General features: G+C 33.3%; 1 protein-coding gene across 2 annotated transcripts in view; it reads left to right on the top strand.

Annotated features, from left to right (window-relative positions):
- Nucleotides 1-13,159, top strand: part of LOC117167702 (kinetochore protein NDC80 homolog) — a 43,261-nt gene extending 30,102 nt beyond the window's left edge. For both annotated transcript variants that reach the window (XM_033352833.1, XM_033352834.1), the window contains exon 2: nucleotides 11,011-13,159. In XM_033352833.1, coding sequence (XP_033208724.1) covers nucleotides 11,011-12,719 — 1,709 coding nt within the window. In that variant the 3' untranslated portion in view covers nucleotides 12,720-13,159. The remainder of the gene's footprint in view (nucleotides 1-11,010) is intronic.
- The last annotated feature ends 5,216 nt before the right edge of the window (nucleotides 13,160-18,375 follow it).

The raw sequence follows: 18,375 nt of genomic DNA, 5'->3' as shown, positions 1-18,375 counted from the left end.
GTCATAAGGACAACCGCAGGATTTCGCCGGGAGCGGGTGCTAATCTGGAAAATTGCACTTGCTTCCAGCGAAATCGCGGTAAAATTTCAGCCACAACTTAATTAAACTTACTTCCTTACTGAAAATGTTAGTTATTAATAATATTACATGTGTATATAAGTTTGAAAATGGAATTCAGACACTCATTTCGCAACATCACAAGCATCATTTAAATTCATATAACTGCAATAGAAGTGTTTAAAAGAAGGAATAAACTTCTATACTAATGGTATTAGCTAATATATAATTACGTGATTTTAAGTTAAATAATAAATTTAGGTTACTTAATTTAAAAAATAATCGAAATTCAATCTTTATATTACTTTGATATTGTGAACAAAATTAATCAGCTGATAATGAATTGAACGTTTCATAACATAAAAAGCCCCAGGAAATTATTTTCTTTGAAACAAAAAATTATTTTAAATTTATATATTTTTTAACATATGTATGTATAGTTTTGAAAATTAAATTTAGATACTTATTTCACGTTATAAGCATTTCAAGAAATTATATTATTTTAATGGGCATAGATAATATAATAATAAGCTGCTATTATACCACTTATGTCCAATATCCAAAGAAAAATTAAATTTTGATCTTCACGTAATTAAATATTGTAAAAAAATTAATCAGCCAATAATTTAATAATTTGTTAATAACTTTAAAAACATTACAGAAAATGAAAAGCATTGATCATTCTATTAAATTTTACTTCATATTTTCATGAAAATTGTAAATAATAATAACCTTTTAAACTATTTTCAAAAAATTTAAAACATATGTAGAATTTTAAAAATGTTTTAATTTATCTGCTATATCATCAGAGATTCTACCTTACTGACAGTAGAACAACCCTCCAAACCATGAAGGCAGAAAATCTACACAATATCGATCAAGTTAAGAATCTTTAATAACAGAAAAGGCTTAACGTCTTAATAAGACTAATAATAAAATAAATAAATAATAAAATAAAATAAAAAAAATAATTTTCATTTAAACATGTAGACATAATTTTGAAAATTGTATTCAGAGCCTCATTTGGCAACATCATAAACATTTGGAAAATTATATAACTGAAATATAGGTATTTTGAATATAAATAAAATTTAATTATACAAATTATAGCAAATTTACAATTACATAACCGAGCTTTGCGCTCGGACATAATTACACCTCGTGCTTCGCGCTCGGATATTTATTCTTTGCATTCGGAATGCTTGAAAAAACTTTATCAAAAAGATCTCTTTTAGATGGCAGTATTTATATGCGTCTTCATATTCTGAATTGTCTACTTAATTAAGTATAGCCAAAGACTAAGTTTCTCAAAGCTCTGTAGGCTTTGACGTACACATTCTCAACGTGACACTCGTGCTGCGCGCTCGATTTCCGACAGACATTTGTAAACAGGTTTTATTGCATTTTTTTCTAGCAACTTTCGTCGTTTTTCCACACATTTTTTAAAATTTTTATATTTTGTCCAACGTTATTTTTCACGAATAAAACAAAAGGTACGCGACCTATCAAGACGTGATTCTTAACGAAATTGCAGATCTTTTTTGGGATAACAATTTTGGTTAATTCGTCTTTTTTCGTATTCTACGAAAGTTTTTTGAAAACGCTATATCTATGAGAATTTTTTTTTGACCGAAAAAAGTCTTAAGGATAAATTGTTTTTTCTCTTCAATACTATAAATATCCATACATAGAATTTTCAAATCAGAAAAAAGTTCTGTAAAAATTTTTCATTGTGCGCTCACTTTTTGAATTTTCATCAAAAATGGCTGGTTAACGAATTCGTCCTTTCCTTTAGGACATAAAAAAGTGTGCCAAAGATGGATTTGATTCGTTCATTTTTTCGAGAGTTATCGTGTTTACGGACGGACGGCCGGACGGACAGACAGACAGACAGACAGACGCCATCGTGAAAACCTGATTTCAGGGGGTCTCGAAACGTGGAGATCCGTTGAAAAACTGTGATGTCAAATTTCCGACAATTTTAATACTTTTTCAATCATAAATGATGAGAATGTAAAAATGGTTGATTACGATGCTGCATTAATTTGTAACTTAAAAAGATTCACTTTCAATGTAAAATTTTGTAGTTGATATTTCAACAAACCGGATTTTAAATAAAAATAAAAAACTCGAGAATATTTATGTTTAACAAAAAAGTTGATTTACAACCAATGAATTCTATTTTCAACAAAATAGTTAAAATTTCAGTTAAAAGAATTAATTTCCAAAATATACACCAATTTTTGGTTAAACAGCTTTTGTTGAATCTTTTTCGTAGCTTGTGTTGTTTGTCCAAACATTTAATTGTTTATTATTATTGTTTTTTATGAATAAAACTAAAACTGCGTATCCTATCAAAAAATGAGTAATAATAAGTTTTTAAATCTTTTTTTGGAGCACAATTTTGATTCACGCATCTTTATTCATATGTATCATACATAGTTTGAGCACGACATTATTTTTTTATTGTTCCTTATTTTTTATACAAAAAAAATGTGAATTTTCTCTTGTTCAATTATATTGAAAAAGTTGTTATGAAAATGTTGTAGGCCTTTCAAAAAGCAACGTTTTTCTTCTCTCTACTTTTTTCAAATCGTGCGTTGTTTCGTTAAAAATTTTAATTATCAATTGATTTTTTAAGTTTTGTAAATGCTATAACTCAGATAATTTTTTATCGTAAAAAAGCTTTAGATGTACTGCCAACATTCATACATAGAATTTTTGAATCTAAAAAGAATTCTCAAAATTTTTTAAAAAGCTCTGACTTTTTGAATTACCATCCTAAATGGCTTTTTAACGAATTCGTTCTTTCTTCTATTACCAAAAAAATTGTGCAAAAGTTGGAATTGATCCGTTCATTTTTTTTCGAGATTTTTTTTGCTTTCTATATTAGCCGAGAACTGTGGCTTAGCCAGGGGCGGAGTTTGGGCCCCCGAAGCTAAGTTTTTTCATTATTCAATTACCTTTTCCCCCACTCTTTGTCTATACATAAATCCGAATCTCCCGTCGGAAAAATATCGAAGCCCCTCCCGAAAACAAAATCCTGGCTATGTCGCTGGCCGAGGAAATTCCACATTAATTTTTTAAAATATTTTATTCCAAGTTACCAGTATCTTTGTATTGATATGAAATAAGGAAGAACGTCCATCATTAAACAAAATTCAATAATTTTCTATTAAATCTTTTCATTTTTAAATAATATATCCTTCACTTCTGAAGAAGCATTTCAACTTTCTACCAAATTAGTTTAATTTTAAACCAAAAATATGAATTACAAATACAAAAGTGAATGATAATTTAAGAAATTTAAATTAGATTAAAATCCAAATTAAAAATCCTATTTAACGTCCAATAATCAAATTGATGCAAACTCCTGTTAAAAAAACTAAAAAACAAGAATCCAAGGACCAAATTTGGACAGCAAAGAACAAATTTACACAAAAATTTATTTTGCGCTAGACCTAAAATTTAAAAGTTCTAAATAAATCTATTTGATAATCGAAGGTACCCGCAAAACTTTCACCCCCGCTCCTAGCACCTTCTAAACACACCCCAATCCTACCCCTAAAAATCTAAAAAATCATAAAAAATGACAAAACTTCAATATCCAAAATGTTAGTGTTGATTATAACATGCAGTGTTTCAGTTGATGTCCAAAGATACTAAAAAAAGTTCTATTACATGTCGCTCTCAGTCCCTGTTTCAAATCCATGATTTGATCTAGGACTCGGTCGGTGTGCAAAGTTCTACACCACCGACAATGACCGACATGAAGTAAATGTGAGTGGCCTCTCAACCCTTTACATGTATTACATACATTTTTAAACGTATATGAATTACGTTTTTTTTACGTTTCCTGGTTCTTTGGCCTGTGAACGTCCTACGTAGTGGTTTTCTCTGACGTTTTTTCCCTATACACAACTTCTCGTTTTAACATCCAAAAAAAATATGCCATCATGTGCTCATCCCATCGCCCTTGATAACGACGCTCTATTTCCTTGATATTATGATAAAAGTGTTCCCCCTTTTCTTCACTTTCATCACCTAGATTTTCAGGAAAGTAATCCACATGTGAGTCGAAAAAATGCAGTTTAAGATACATCAAACAATTTTGATCGTAGAAATTCTGAACCATACTTTCAACAACTTTTTCATAGTCAAGTTTAATATGAAGGGGAGGAAGGAGAATTTTTGAGGGATCTACCAATGGCTCGAATAATATATTTTTCGAGCCAGTTTTAAAAGAAGTTTTTTTTGCCACTCTTTTTTTTAAGTGGTTCTCGCGATCTCTACTATTCCACAAGCAAAGGAAGCAGGGATATTTTGTGAAATCTCATTGTTGCCCTGACAAGATCGTAAGAATATTTAGATCTCCGCAGACCTTCCAATTGTGCAGCGAATACTTAATCAACTGCAAAACTTTCTTAAGGTTTATATATTCTTCCTTCAACATGGTCGAGTGTGCTAAAGGTACTGATGAATATTTGTTTTTATTGTGTAGCAAAACTGCTTTCAGACTACGCTTCGACGAGTCAATAAAAAGCCTCCACTCGTCATCTTTATAAATGTTCGGTTTTAGTTAATTCATTAAACCCTCAACGTATGAACAATAAATTAAATCAGCATCTCGAGAAAAATACTTCAGGACCTTCTTTTCTCTATTTCGATAAACGGTAGATTTGGTTCCTATTGTTAATGAATTAATTTTTTTCAAATCCGAAGCCAAGTGCTCAGCAGCATCTTTAGGAAATCCTAAATTCCTCACATGGTTATTTAATACCTTTTGTGTATATAATTTTGGTAGTTTTTGTCTTCCTGAAGGAATAAAGTCATCTTCACTGTCATCCTTTCATCGTCACGAGTGCCAGCATCACTCTCATATACTTCATCAGAAAATGTTTCAATGGCGATTTGGCCAATTGAAGAAATAACACCTTTTTCAATTTCTGCAATATTTTCTGATACCTCAATATTGTCAATATATTGATCACATGAGAGAATCGGCTTGGTGACACAAGAAACATTTGCATACTCATTTTTTCAAAATTTGATTTCAAAATGTAACATACTGTCGATGAACTAAATTTAATTTTTTTACTTTCCTGATAACGACGAAGGGCATTATAATAAATACATAAATGTCTGAGATACTTCTACGACCTTTCGAAATCACTTATTCACTGCAAACGTAACAGAAAGTGTTGAAATGTCCGTTACATTGATGGTTAGAGCCAGATATTAGTTTATTTTGATTTGTTTGTTTTCTAAGATCCATAGTTGAAGGAAAAACCCACACGTTAGGGATCCTGATCCGATCGCAGGGGAGTCTGCTGTTCGACGGGTGATAACCCTCATACCTCCTTAGGTCTAACTCGTCGTCGGACACACTACGACTTCATCGTCACACCTTAACGTCCCTCTGCCGACAGACTTAAAGACGAATCAGACCACACATCCCCTTTCTGGGCAGTGTCGCGTTAGTCTCTGTCAAGGCAGCAGGATTTTTGCACGCTCACTTTCCCCGTACCAAAGGAAACGCTTCCCTAAGGAAAAGCCGGGGAGAGAAAATTGTTTGGGGTCCCGGCGGGTGGACCTATTCCCTCTCTCCACGGCAAGAGTCCGCAGACCCCCTAAAGTGCGCCATAATTGAACGTGTGGACCTAAATTTTGTAATTTCGATTAAACAATAACTGCGTCGGATCAAAGAATGGAAGAGGAACTTAGGTCTAAAAATCCTGAGATCTAACTATGGTTAACAGTTCCGCATATCTTTTCCAAACACGGTATATATATATATATAAACTTTTCATAAGGACAACCGCAGGATTTCGCCGGGAGCGGGTGCAAATCCGAAAAATTGCACCCGCTTCCAGCGAAATCGCGTAAAAGCCTCGTGCACCCTCAGAACACGACCGCCAACGTTCGAAAGTTCGCGCGCGAACTCCGGACCCGTTATCACACACTTAACAAATCAAAGCTGATGACCATCAGGCAGCGTAATTGTTGAGAGAATACGGATACTATCTGACGCTTTATTATTGCCACTATCTCTAGCACTTCGCCATTCCGACGGGTACTTGTGCGGCAAACCTGCAGATAAAAAGTACAAGGTCACTCATGTATTTTACATAAACGATCTTAAGATCTATTATAACAACAGAAAGCAACTGCATCTAGCTGTGGGGATTGTCGAACGATATACTAAGGAAATTGGAATGGAATTTGGGTTTCACACATGCGTTAAGGTTTATTTGAAGCGAGGAAAACTTAGTGGCATCCCTGAAGATCCTAAGCTCGTTGATAGAAGCGCCATATGACACCTTTGCGCTGGAGAGACTTATACCTACCTGGGCGTGCCACAGAGCCGCATTCAGGATGTGACATCTATAAAGGATACTCTCCGAAGCAGATACAAACGTCTCATCCGACAGATTTGGTCTTCCGAACTGTCGGCGAGGAACAAAATATCTGCAACGAACATGCTTGTCGTCCCGGTAGTATTCTATTCATTTGGAGTGGTACAATTGACGAAGAACTATCTCAGATCCCTTGATATCGGGACACGAAAGGTTATACACATGAACAAAAGCAGGCATCTAAAGTCTTCTGTTCCGTGACTTTACATCTCACGCCGTCAAGGTGGTCACGGAATATTGAATCTTGAATGTCTTCACAACGGGATTATTCTGGGTACAGCACATAGAATCGCAAATGGAAGAGACCGTCTTCTTAAGATGGTCAGGAATCACGAAGAAGTGGGCAAAGGAGCACTTCTGTACAAAGCAGCGGAGGAGGCTGCTGAAACACTCGGACTGAACTTCAGTATTAGGGGTGAGCAAAATGCATCAAATCTTATCTATCTCGAGTACTCACTGCTGAAAGCCCGGATTAAGAAATGACAAGAGAAAAACTTTCGCGAACAGCTCCTCGATAAGAGGATGCACGGTATCTTCCACAGAAATGTGGAGAGTCAGTCAATGTCGTGTGAGCTAACTTTTGCTTTCCTTAAATCACCGGGATTGAAGTCTGGCATGGAGGGTTTTATTTTGGCTGCAGGGCGTACCATGTACATCCCGAGCATTTAGCTCACATACTATCTAGCTGTTTAAATCATGCGGGAACGACCTACATCCAAAGGCACAATGCGGCACTAAGAATGCTTTATTACCATCTCTGCCAATCTTAGGGCATTAACCTTAATATTGCTCCTCTAAATGCTCCTAGGGAAGTCGAGTTATCTGTCGAGAGTGAGAAGTGCCGCATATACTGGAACTTTATATTCTCGACAAGTGTTTCTGTTGCACACTCGAGGCCTGACATGGTTCTGCTTGACCGTGTTCGTTATCGAATTTTCGGCACCAGCTGACAAAAACATCATAGCCAAGGAGAATAAAAAGAAAGGGAAGTATAGAGACCTTATAAGTGATTTGTAACGATTGTACCCGGAAGATTCTGTTAAATTATTCGTTCTTATCATCGGCGCTCTTGGATGTGCCAAGCTTTCACTGTTTACTAGTCTGAAAATCATCCCTGCGTGTGAACAATATGCTAAAACACTTGCGGGAAAAATGCACAAGGCGGTCGTCCTTGTGTCCTCAGGGTGCACGAGACTTTTGCCGGAATAAGGTCGAGTAGGGGGCGTCATGCTTCTATCAGCTGATATTTCTAATGCATTGTGAATCTCTATTTCTCTCTGATATTAATTTTAATTCTTAACTCAGAGGATTCGAAGACTGTTACATTACCAGTTTCTAAACATAAACCGAGAGTGCGTAAACACGCGTAGCCATCGAGAAGCAACTTTTTGAGATACTCGGGTAAAGGATAGGGATCTTTTTGGATCGCTAGTAGATGCAGGATCTACATTTCTAGACTCCTGATTTAAGCGAATTATGACATATAGCATGTATGTAATACTGCATCTAGGAAACCGAATCTCTCTTTTTTCATAAATTCTTTTGTAAATGACAGATACTTTTAAAAAATTTATAAGTTTTCGATTACAAGTTCTATGTTATCAAAAAAGCATATACTATATTTTTCTATTCAAAATAAAAATATTCACTTATCGCTGAAATGATCTTCGCAACAATTGTACTGTTGACGTTAAAGATGTTGTAGGATAGTTGTCACGCCGAACAATTTTGTACCATTTTTTTTCTTTCCTCACCTTTGGATATAGATATGTAATTTTTCTGGATTTTCACAAAATTGTTCTTACATTAAGACTCAAAACAGTAATCATAGCATTGTTTTCTTTCTATTTTTATGAAAAAAACTTAAATTGCCCGGGTTATTTCCATGCTTTTAAAGGCGTTCTACTTCACGTCAAAATGGCCAAATGGGTGCGACAGAAACAGGAATTTAAAATGTTTTCATTTCTTTTTTTCAAATATTAATTTGAAATATTTTTATAATATACTGTTATTATTAATGATTTTAGAGCATAAACTTTAATAATCAAAAATAAAAAAATCAGTGGATGACCCAATTTTTTCGTAAATATCTCAGTTTTGCTGTTTTTTTGCAATATCTTTCTATAAAACTTATAATTTTATTATCATTCACGCTATTACAAGGAAAATGTTCATGTTTATTATTTACAAATGAAGGGACTTTAGCAACTACTTAAGTAACAGGCATGTAGACAATTTTCGCCGGTAGGTTACAAGATTTTAATGGAAATTGTATTATACCTGTAAGAGGGATTTTTTTCTAAACTGAAGTTAAAGTTATTGGAAGCGTGCATTAATTTTGAGGGATTTTTTTCGTATAATTGCTGGCTATTAAAAAAAACTGGTTATCAGTTAATCATTCAGAGTGTTGTCCATCGCTAGCCAGTACCTTTCCCATCTTTCGGGCAGTATACGGATACCACGTCAGAAAAAACCACTCGTCTTTTGAAGTTATTCACCCATCAACCCCTTTTCTGGCATCTTCATAAAAGGTGAATCGTTGCTGAGACAGGCCATGAGTCTTGGATCGGAAGAGGTGGTAATCAGATGGCGTGATGTCTGGAGAATACGGCGGGTAGAATAGGACTTCCCATTTTAGCGTTTCAAAGTATGTTTTGACAGGTTTCGCAACGTGAGGCTGAGCGTTGTCATACAGAAGAATAACTTTATCGTGTCTCTGCTCGTATTGCGACCGTCTTTCCTTTAATTCTCGGTTCAATCGCATTAGTTGTTTTCGATAATAGTCACCCATGATGGTTTCGTTAGGCTGGAGCAGCTCATAGTACACTACACCCTGCTGATTCAACCAAATAAAGAGCATGAGCTTTGATCCTTGGATATTCGGTTTTAGTGTTGACGTTGATGGTTGGTCAGGTTTAACCCACGATTTCCTACGCTTAGGGTTATCATAGCAAATCCACTTCTCATCGCCAGTGACGATAGGAAGCAGAAATCCTTTCCGATTTTGCCGTTGGAGTAGCTGTTCACAAGTGAAAAATCTCATTTCCACGTCTCTTGGCTTCAGTTCGCATGGCACCCAATTTCCTTGCTTTTGGACCATTCCCAGTGCATGTAAGTGTATGTAAATGGTGAAACGTTCATCTCTCAATTATTCTTCACGCTTGTCTTGCTTTTTACACGGGTCTTCACCGAGCAACGTCTATTAATTCCTTATCCTCGATCTTTTTCATATGGCTTAAACGTTCTTTGTCCTCCGTTTCGAAATCTTCAGTTTTTAAGTTTTGAAACTCGTACTCACATGTTTTAATCGATGGAGTATAATCCCCGCAAATTTCCAAAATCAATCGATGACTTTCAGCAGCACTTTTCTTCGAATTGAAAAAGAGAAGTAAAACTTCCTGCAAATGCAGCTTTGTTGGTACGTAAGCCGATATATTTAATGCTACAAAAACCAAGCTGTTTACACTTCGATAAGACTTCACCTACTGAAAACTAAGGTCACGTGATGAGGCTTGGACATGCGTATAGTAACGATATGCCTCGATGCGATAGAATATAAGTAACGCCATCTCTTAGAAATACCTCAAAAGTGATGCACGCTCGCATAATAAAAGCTGTATGACTTGTCGCTGAATGTGTTTCAGATACATTTAGAAATAAATATTTTTTGCAGTAGCATTATTGATCTCCTAGGCCTAAGGCTTTTTTTATCTGAAATAAAAGCTTATAACGGTTAGGGAAAAGTCAGGTGATTTCAAAATTGGCAACGTTTTCGAGGTTTTTGGAAGATTTTTTCACGCTTAATATTTATTGTTTAGTTATCAAAATGTTTACAGTTAAAATCAATTCAGAAGGAAATGAATATTTGTTTCGCTTACTCACTTATTTTTTCATAACTTTCATAAATGTTATACAAAAAAGAAAATGTACGATAACTGTAAATAATTCTTGTTTCATAGTTGTTAAATTTGTGTCTTATTATTTCTATCTATCTATTATTTATTAGCAATGTTGAATATTTGTTCAATATAATTATAAAAGGAAGTATTTTGTTGAAACTTGATGGAATAAATAGATCAATTTACACACAAAGATATACAAGTATATTTTCCTATGATCAGTAAGAATGTTATTTACTTACTAAAGTTTGAAAAGAAGAATTGTATATGCAGATATTATTGTTTTTATGTTTATTATTTATGCACCGACTTTTTAGAATTCTGGTAGTAAAATAAAAGCTAAATTAGACCTTTAATTCAGCTTGCGTTATGAGATTATTCTTCCTTAATATTTTTTCTTGTCATACTCCATTTTTATAAAAAAGGCTACATTCTGAGCGTGACAAAATGTGCCCTTTGGTCCCTATTTTGTATCCCGTAGAAACTGTGAGGCCTGAAGTAGTCAACACGACATCAACTATCCCTTTTGTAATAATTTCTAAAATGATAAATTCATTACTAATAATAATTATTAGACATAGTATAAATATTAAGATCGCTTCTGAATGTGTGCGATTTGAAATAATGTTTAATTTCAGGAAAGCTCTCCATTGGTCCATATGTTCCCACCACGCCAAAAACACCATCTTATCCGCGTCCCAACTTGGCGCAAATGTCAGCCAACAGGACTGGCCCATCGCCATCAGCCGAGCGTGCTAGTATCCTTGTTGCAAAAGCACCTCGCAAAGACACTCGGCCTATATCGGAGAAATATTTCCAATCACAAATGCTGAAGAAAATAGACGATTATTTTATTACTATACAACAAAGCACAATGCTAAACTCCAATGGTAGCTTGAAACCAATAACAATTAAACTGTTTGTGGAAGTATCAGGATTGCTCGTCGGGCTTCTGGGCATGAAGCAAACTCTAACAAATTTAAATTACGTCGAAGAACTACCAAAAATTGCTAAAAAGCTTCAGTATCCTGGTCCAATGGCAAAATCATGGATGAAAACTGCAAATGCAATGCATGCGTGGCCTAACGTTCTGGCATGGCTGAGCTGGCTTGTTGAAATGTGTGAATTGAGAGACATTGCCGCGGAACAATTCAGGATTGAAAATCTGCCCTTTACAAACATTGATGGTGAAGCCGAGAGACATAGGAACATGTTCTTCTCCATGTTGAAGTTTTACAATGCTTGGAATGAAGAAAGGGAAGTCGAAGAGATCCTTGTCTCTGAGTTTTTGAAAGCTGAAGAAGCTCGCTTGGATGTGAATGCTGAGTCTTATGAAAATGCTCGTGTAGAGTGTGAAGCCGCAATGCAAGAACTGGAAAAGGAGGATGAATTACGAACGAACGTGGATTTGGAAACCAAACAATTTCAAGATCTGTTAGAGGCTCTCAAGGAGGACGAACAGAAAATACTGGACTACAACTGCCAGCAAGATGAGCACATAAAAAATCTCACCGAAGAGTGCCAACAGATAAGGAAAGACTGCCGCATCCTGGATGATGAGATAGAAAAACAGCATATGAAACAAAACGAGTTAAGGATTATAATAAAAAAGCAACCCATTTCACCGAAAGAACGTGACGAGATACTCGCCAAATGCGACGATGTCAGGAATTATTTAAACCAGTTTGAAGAACATTTACAAGCAATCCAAAAAGATGTCTATTCACAGGACATGAAACTGGCATCTGTAAACCACAATTTGAACAAAATAATTCTCGAATACAATAGAGACATTCACAATTACTTGGATGCTATTTCGGACATTAATGTGACAGACATCCAAATTCCAGAAAATGTTGTCTCTGATCCTCATTCGATGGTGATGTTACAGGAAATATCGAAATTGTTGACTTCGTTGAAAAATAAGATGAAAAAAGAACTCGAAGAGCTGGAGGCTTTGATCGAGCCTAATGCCAAAAGGTTGGAGAATCTCCAGGAAAAAGCAAAGATGCTTGCTGAAGACAACTTAGAGCTCGAAAACAAATCTAAGGAAAAGAAATTCAAAGTCAATGAAATCAAGGCACAAGCAAAAACTTATGAGGCAGAATTACGAGAAAATATAAAGAGCTTGGAGCAGAGTATCAAAAGTATTCGAGATTTACGTCCGGACCTGAAATCAAAACAAAACGAGTTGAACGAGAAGGTGGATAAACGAGATTCTCTGGAGAGGAGGAAGATCTTCTTAGAAAAGAGAGCACATAATTTTTTCGACAAAATGTATGCTATTCTTTCCTTACACAGAAAAGAATGTTTAGACCTCTTCGAGAAAGTGAAAAAGGTTTGGTAAAGAATACTTTTTCCCTAAATATATTAATAATAGATTAATAAATATTTTGCTGTGAATATTAAATTCTTGTATTTTTCCGAGCTACTAACCATTTCTGAAATTCGGTGTATACCTCCCATGAATTTTTATGAATTTCCCTGGAAATATTTGAAATTTATTAAAATTCTTTAAAATTCTAAACAATGTGGTGAAACTTTTTGTAATTCCTTGAAATATTTTAAATGCAACAAAATTATAATCCTAAGGAATTTTTTGAAAATACCTTGCACTTTTTCAAAACCCCTTTAGATCATTGAAATCATTTAAAATATCAAAAAATATTATAAAATCCTTGGCAATCTGTGAAATCCGTGATACCTTGAAATTTCTTGTAATCTTTCATATACCGTAACTGTTTCTTGAAATCCTGTAATTCTAAGTATTAAAAGAATCCTCGAGTATATGCTGGTGTTTTCATTGGAGAGGATTCACTCATGGAAATCCTTGAGTAAATGCATCAATATCAATTGACTGACTCACAGGTTTCCTCAAACTTTCTTTTTATAGGGATCCCTAAAATTCCTTAAATTTTTCCTATTTTTTTTAAATCTTTTAAATCACAGTAAGTAAAGTCTTACGGCAAAATAATTTAAATTTAAACGTATATGTTATCGGTAAAATGTGTAATATGTAATTTATATGTAATAAATGTAAAAGGGTGATTCTTCCGAAAAGAACATTTGGTCTGTAATTAATTCTTTCTTTATTAGTTGCTAAAATTTCTAAAAAAAATTCCAGATCAAGTTAGATATTATGTTTACTAAATCACAGAGAACAGATACTTTTTTTCATTATATTGAGTATTCTCTTATGTAGTCGATTTTTAAATCTCATTCATCAAGCATGTAATAATAACGTGAACTTATATTGCAGCGAGCTAAAAAGGAACTCAATGTTTTTAAATATCGATATTTATTACTTTCATCTGAACATTAAAAAATAGCATATATGTTAAACAAAACAATGCAAAAGTTTGCAATCTGGATATAATATTGAGAACGCTTTATCAATAATATTTTATACAATGTTTGATTTTTCACATTTAAAATTTGTATGTGAATAACCTATTTTTATATTATGTAGCTTAACTTAAATACTAACAGACTTTTTATACTTAAGCCAAAGTAAAGAATTTATAAGAAGTTTTAAAAATTGGACCTTTTACAGGGTTTTGGGAATAAGCAATTCTTTTTTAAGGCTACAGTTAATCAAAATAATATTTTAACTAACCCTGGTTACCTAGAATCTTGTTATGTTTCTTGAACTGATAACACGAAAATTGGTATATTTTCAAATGCTAAATACCCTTCATTACTATTCTTGAATATATTATTTAGATAACTTCACGTTTCTCATAAAACTTAAATTTGATGAACTTGCAGTTTAAACGGTAAAGATTATACAGCCTTATCTAACCATGAATATGGGTTACTAGAAATAATAGTACGAGATATTGATAAGAAATACTGTCCTTTTTTATTAATGCTGATATATTTTAACCATTGCAACCTTTAAAAATATTTTAAAATTTCTTAAGCGTAAGGTCGGAAAGTTTCGAAAAAAGATTTGAAAGCTGACTATATGTATATCAGAAATCGTAGAAAATAAAAGAATTGTATCAGTATTAGAAAGCATTTGTGGAATCCACCACAGAATATAGAAAATTGTCGTGGAAATATTTTTTTTTAAAGTACAAGCATCAATTTTAATTTCTATACAATGTGTGAAAATTCTTATGTTATCCATTCTAAATAATTATTTAGAATTTCTTTTTATTTGCACGGACTCTTTGATGATGTTCTACTTCAAGGGATACAATTTTTTAAAATTCTGCCTAAAAATATTAATGTGCTATTATATAAGGGCTGAAATATGTTAACAGTTGCAACTTGTAGCTATATTTAACGATTTCTGCAGCACGAGGTTTGAAAACAAACCATGGACATATTTAAAAAAAATAAAAAACATCATTTTTAATTAATGTGAATGAGACATTACTTATGTTATTCATCTTACATAATTATTTTTAATTGCATTTTTACACAAGCCATCTGAAAATGTTGTACTTGAAAAGATCAAAAAGTTTAAAAATATTGCTTAAAGGTAATACGAAGCTTTTGTATAAGAGTGCATATATATTCAAAGTTCAAATTTTTAGCAATAATTCACTATTTCTAAATAGCGAAGGTCAGTAAATCGCGGAAAAAGATTTGAAAGCTGACTATAATCCAGAAGTCGTGGAAAGTACCAGAGGTCGTGGAATCCACCACAGCATACAGGGAATTTTCGTGGAAACAAACCTTGGACATATTTTAAAACTAAAAACATCTTTTTCAATTAATGTGAATGTGACATTACTTATGTAATTGATCTTACATAATGATTTTAAATTGCTTTTTTTCAGCTGACTATTGAAAGCACCATAGTTCATAAAATCAAAACATTATTTTTAATTATAGGGTTTAATGTGACTACCTTAGCTTTTCCTCTTCGTTGCTTTGCATTTGAACGAAATGTTGAATGATTGTGAACTTGGAGAAGCTAAAAACTTTCTAAATCCTCCTTAAGAGTAATACTATGCTATTTTATTATAGCTGATATATTTTAAGAGTTGCAGCTTTCCGTATACCTTAGCCAAAGTCATAAATTATGAGAATTTTTAAATCAGACCCTTTATAGGGTTGAGGGGATATATTTGTAACCTGCATACCGATAGAAGATGCATGCAGATTGAAAGAATGAAAATTCAATGGGTTGGCCATATTTTTAATCGATCACCTGAGAACGATGCTTTAAATCTGCCATTCCACATTCGTTAAAATGCTTAGTGAATAGCGTTGAATGAGCCTGACTAACCTGAAATAATTCCTATGGGCATTCTACGATTCATTAATGTTGCACATAAATGGGTTGATATTCAATTTAAAATGGAGTTCTTATAAGACCACAACGAATAGTAAAAATACGATGCGCATACAGCAATTTTCAATAAGCGTGAATCTGCCAATTGTATGTCATCTCAGGTTATGTTTAACTGTGTAGAATATGCAGATTAAAATTTTAAAGAATTCTTTCGAATGAGAAGTATGAAGTAATACATTTGATTAGGGCAATTCTGACTAAACAAAAATTTAAGAAATTTAAGTTAAATAATGTTGTTATATATTATAATTGATGCGAAAATTTATTATTTAGTTACAACTCTCTTTTTACAATGGTTTTCAATATATTATTTTGTGCAAGAATTATAAGATTTATACTGAATTAAGCACCAGTGACATTCGATTTATTCAGTGCACATGCTATTCGCTGCATGGAGTCAGGTAAATGTAGAGTTTCATATAACCCACAGATTCTAACTTATTTTTTTTCACTTTCTGTGATAACGAGAATTTATAAACGTAAATTAAAAAAAAATCCAGTTTTTGATATGTAAAATATATAAATAAAATTTTAACATTCTGATGTGGTGTGATCCAAATATGTGAAAATAATGTTCAACAAAACCAATTAAAATGCCTGAAAATAAATAGTCTGTAAATAAAAGTAGACTACATGTATGTCAGGATTTTCTTAAAAGTTGCCCATTTAACTAGTTTTTTAGGACCGAAGGAACCGAATGGAGCCTCTACAAAGTACCCGTAAAGACCCCATTCGGTTCCTTTTGAAAAATTAAAAAAAAACAGCAAAGTCAACTTTTAAATGGTTGAAATTCGGATTCTACGTTAAAATTCCCTATAGAAGGTCACGGAATAAGCGCAATAGTTTTTTTTGCAACGGCAAAAAGTTTTAGAAAATATAAGATGTATAACGACTGTTGACTGCTACACTTCAAACGCATCATCTCTAAGTAGCAGTCAACAGGCGTTATAGATCTTCTCTTATTTTTTTTAACTTTTTACCGCTTCAAAGAAAAGTTTTGCGATCACTCTGTGAGTTTCCAATAGAAAATTTAACGTAGAATCCTAATTTTAACAGTTTAAAAGTTGAACTTATTGTTTTTTTTTAGTTTCTTAAAAAGGAACCGAATGGGGTCTTTACGGGCACTTTGTAGAGGCTTCATAATCACTACTGAATGGGTATAAGAAAAATGTTACGTGGCCGATTAAAAAAGCCGGTTTCTCATTCGAAACTCACTAACCTATGGGCAGGTATCTGGAATTCCAGTGACAGATATGCTTTTCAGAAGACCTAAAAACCCATTCAAATGCAAGTGAATGGATTTTTGTTTCCTGGGAAGCTCTGAGAAATTCTCCGCAGGCACTCAGGTAGATATATTTGAAGGTCCAGGTAGCTCGTTTAAATGTTTTAAAGGCTTTAAAATGTCCTTTCTGAAATAAAAATAAAAATACGATCATAAATAAAAAGCAGAGAGGCTGAAATTTAAATAAGAATTCTATCATAAATAACAAGCAGAGAGGTTACATTAATAGAGTAGCCGACCCTAAGGTTCCTTTGTTAAGCTTTCGGATTAAAATTTAGAAGTATATATTTTTAATTTCATAGTTAACAGCCTATAACATAATAATTCGGAATCTACGGGTTTCGTGAATTTCAGATATCTAACTGTTTTTTGTCATGTTTGCAATTGAAATTAATACAACGTTTCTCGTAAATGGAATGAGATACGCCAAAAAAGATAACATTTTTTAATTCAACTGGAAAATTGTATATTATTATTATATAAGTTATAATTATAAATATGTATAATAAGAAAATTCATAAATTAAACAAACGTTATTAATTTGAAGAAAAATTTGAAAGGGGAGAGTCGGGTTAGCGACGGCCAACTACTGTAAATAACTCTGCCTGCTCCGTACGTGACGAATATAAAAGGAAGATTATATTACCGTCGCATTACTCTTAAAAGGATCACTAAAAGGACCTTGAAAATGACCCAAATCTCGCTGACTATCTCTGAGCCTAAATCATTCAAATCGAGCCTGAAAATATTCTCAAACCGGCCAGGCTTTTTCGCCGGAGAATACTCTGAGATTTCTATCCGTAGGGCTCTACTTGCAAAAAAGTATCTTAACTAAGTTTTCTACTTAGAATCGTCCCTGGTGGACCGAAGGAACCGAATGGAGCCTCTAAAAAGTACCAGTAAAGACCCCATTAGATACCCATTCGGCTCCTTTTTAAAAAACTCAAAAAAAAAAACAGAAAAATCAACTTTTAAATTGTTGAAATTCGGATTTTACGTTAAAATTCCCGCCTGGCCCATTTGAGACTACAAGCAAAGACGATTTGAAACGATTTAGTCTCTGAGATATTCTGAGAGATGTTTGTCCTTTTCAAAGTCCTTTTAGTGGTTCTTTTAAGAGTGGTGCGACGGTAAATTTGTGAGATTTTAAAAAAAATTTTTAAAGTTCTCACGGAAATGAAAAAAATTCTTTTAGCCTTCTACGAATAATTAATATAATTTTTTGGTTTTAAAAATTAATTTTAAGGGATTATTTGAAAAGATTTCAATCCATTTTAAACAATGTCAAAAATTGTTAAAATTTATTTATTTGCATAAATAAACTTTTTTCTCCCTCCAACTCTTTGCAAGGCCACAAACGATCCTTGAATATTTATTAATATTTTCCGAAAAAAATTTCCGCGTTATTTAAAC

The sequence above is a fragment of the Belonocnema kinseyi genome, chromosome 2 (genome assembly GCF_010883055.1).
Source record: "Belonocnema kinseyi isolate 2016_QV_RU_SX_M_011 chromosome 2, B_treatae_v1, whole genome shotgun sequence".
Taxonomy (NCBI): domain Eukaryota; kingdom Metazoa; phylum Arthropoda; class Insecta; order Hymenoptera; family Cynipidae; genus Belonocnema; species Belonocnema kinseyi.
This window is presented reverse-complemented; position numbering and strand designations above follow the sequence as displayed.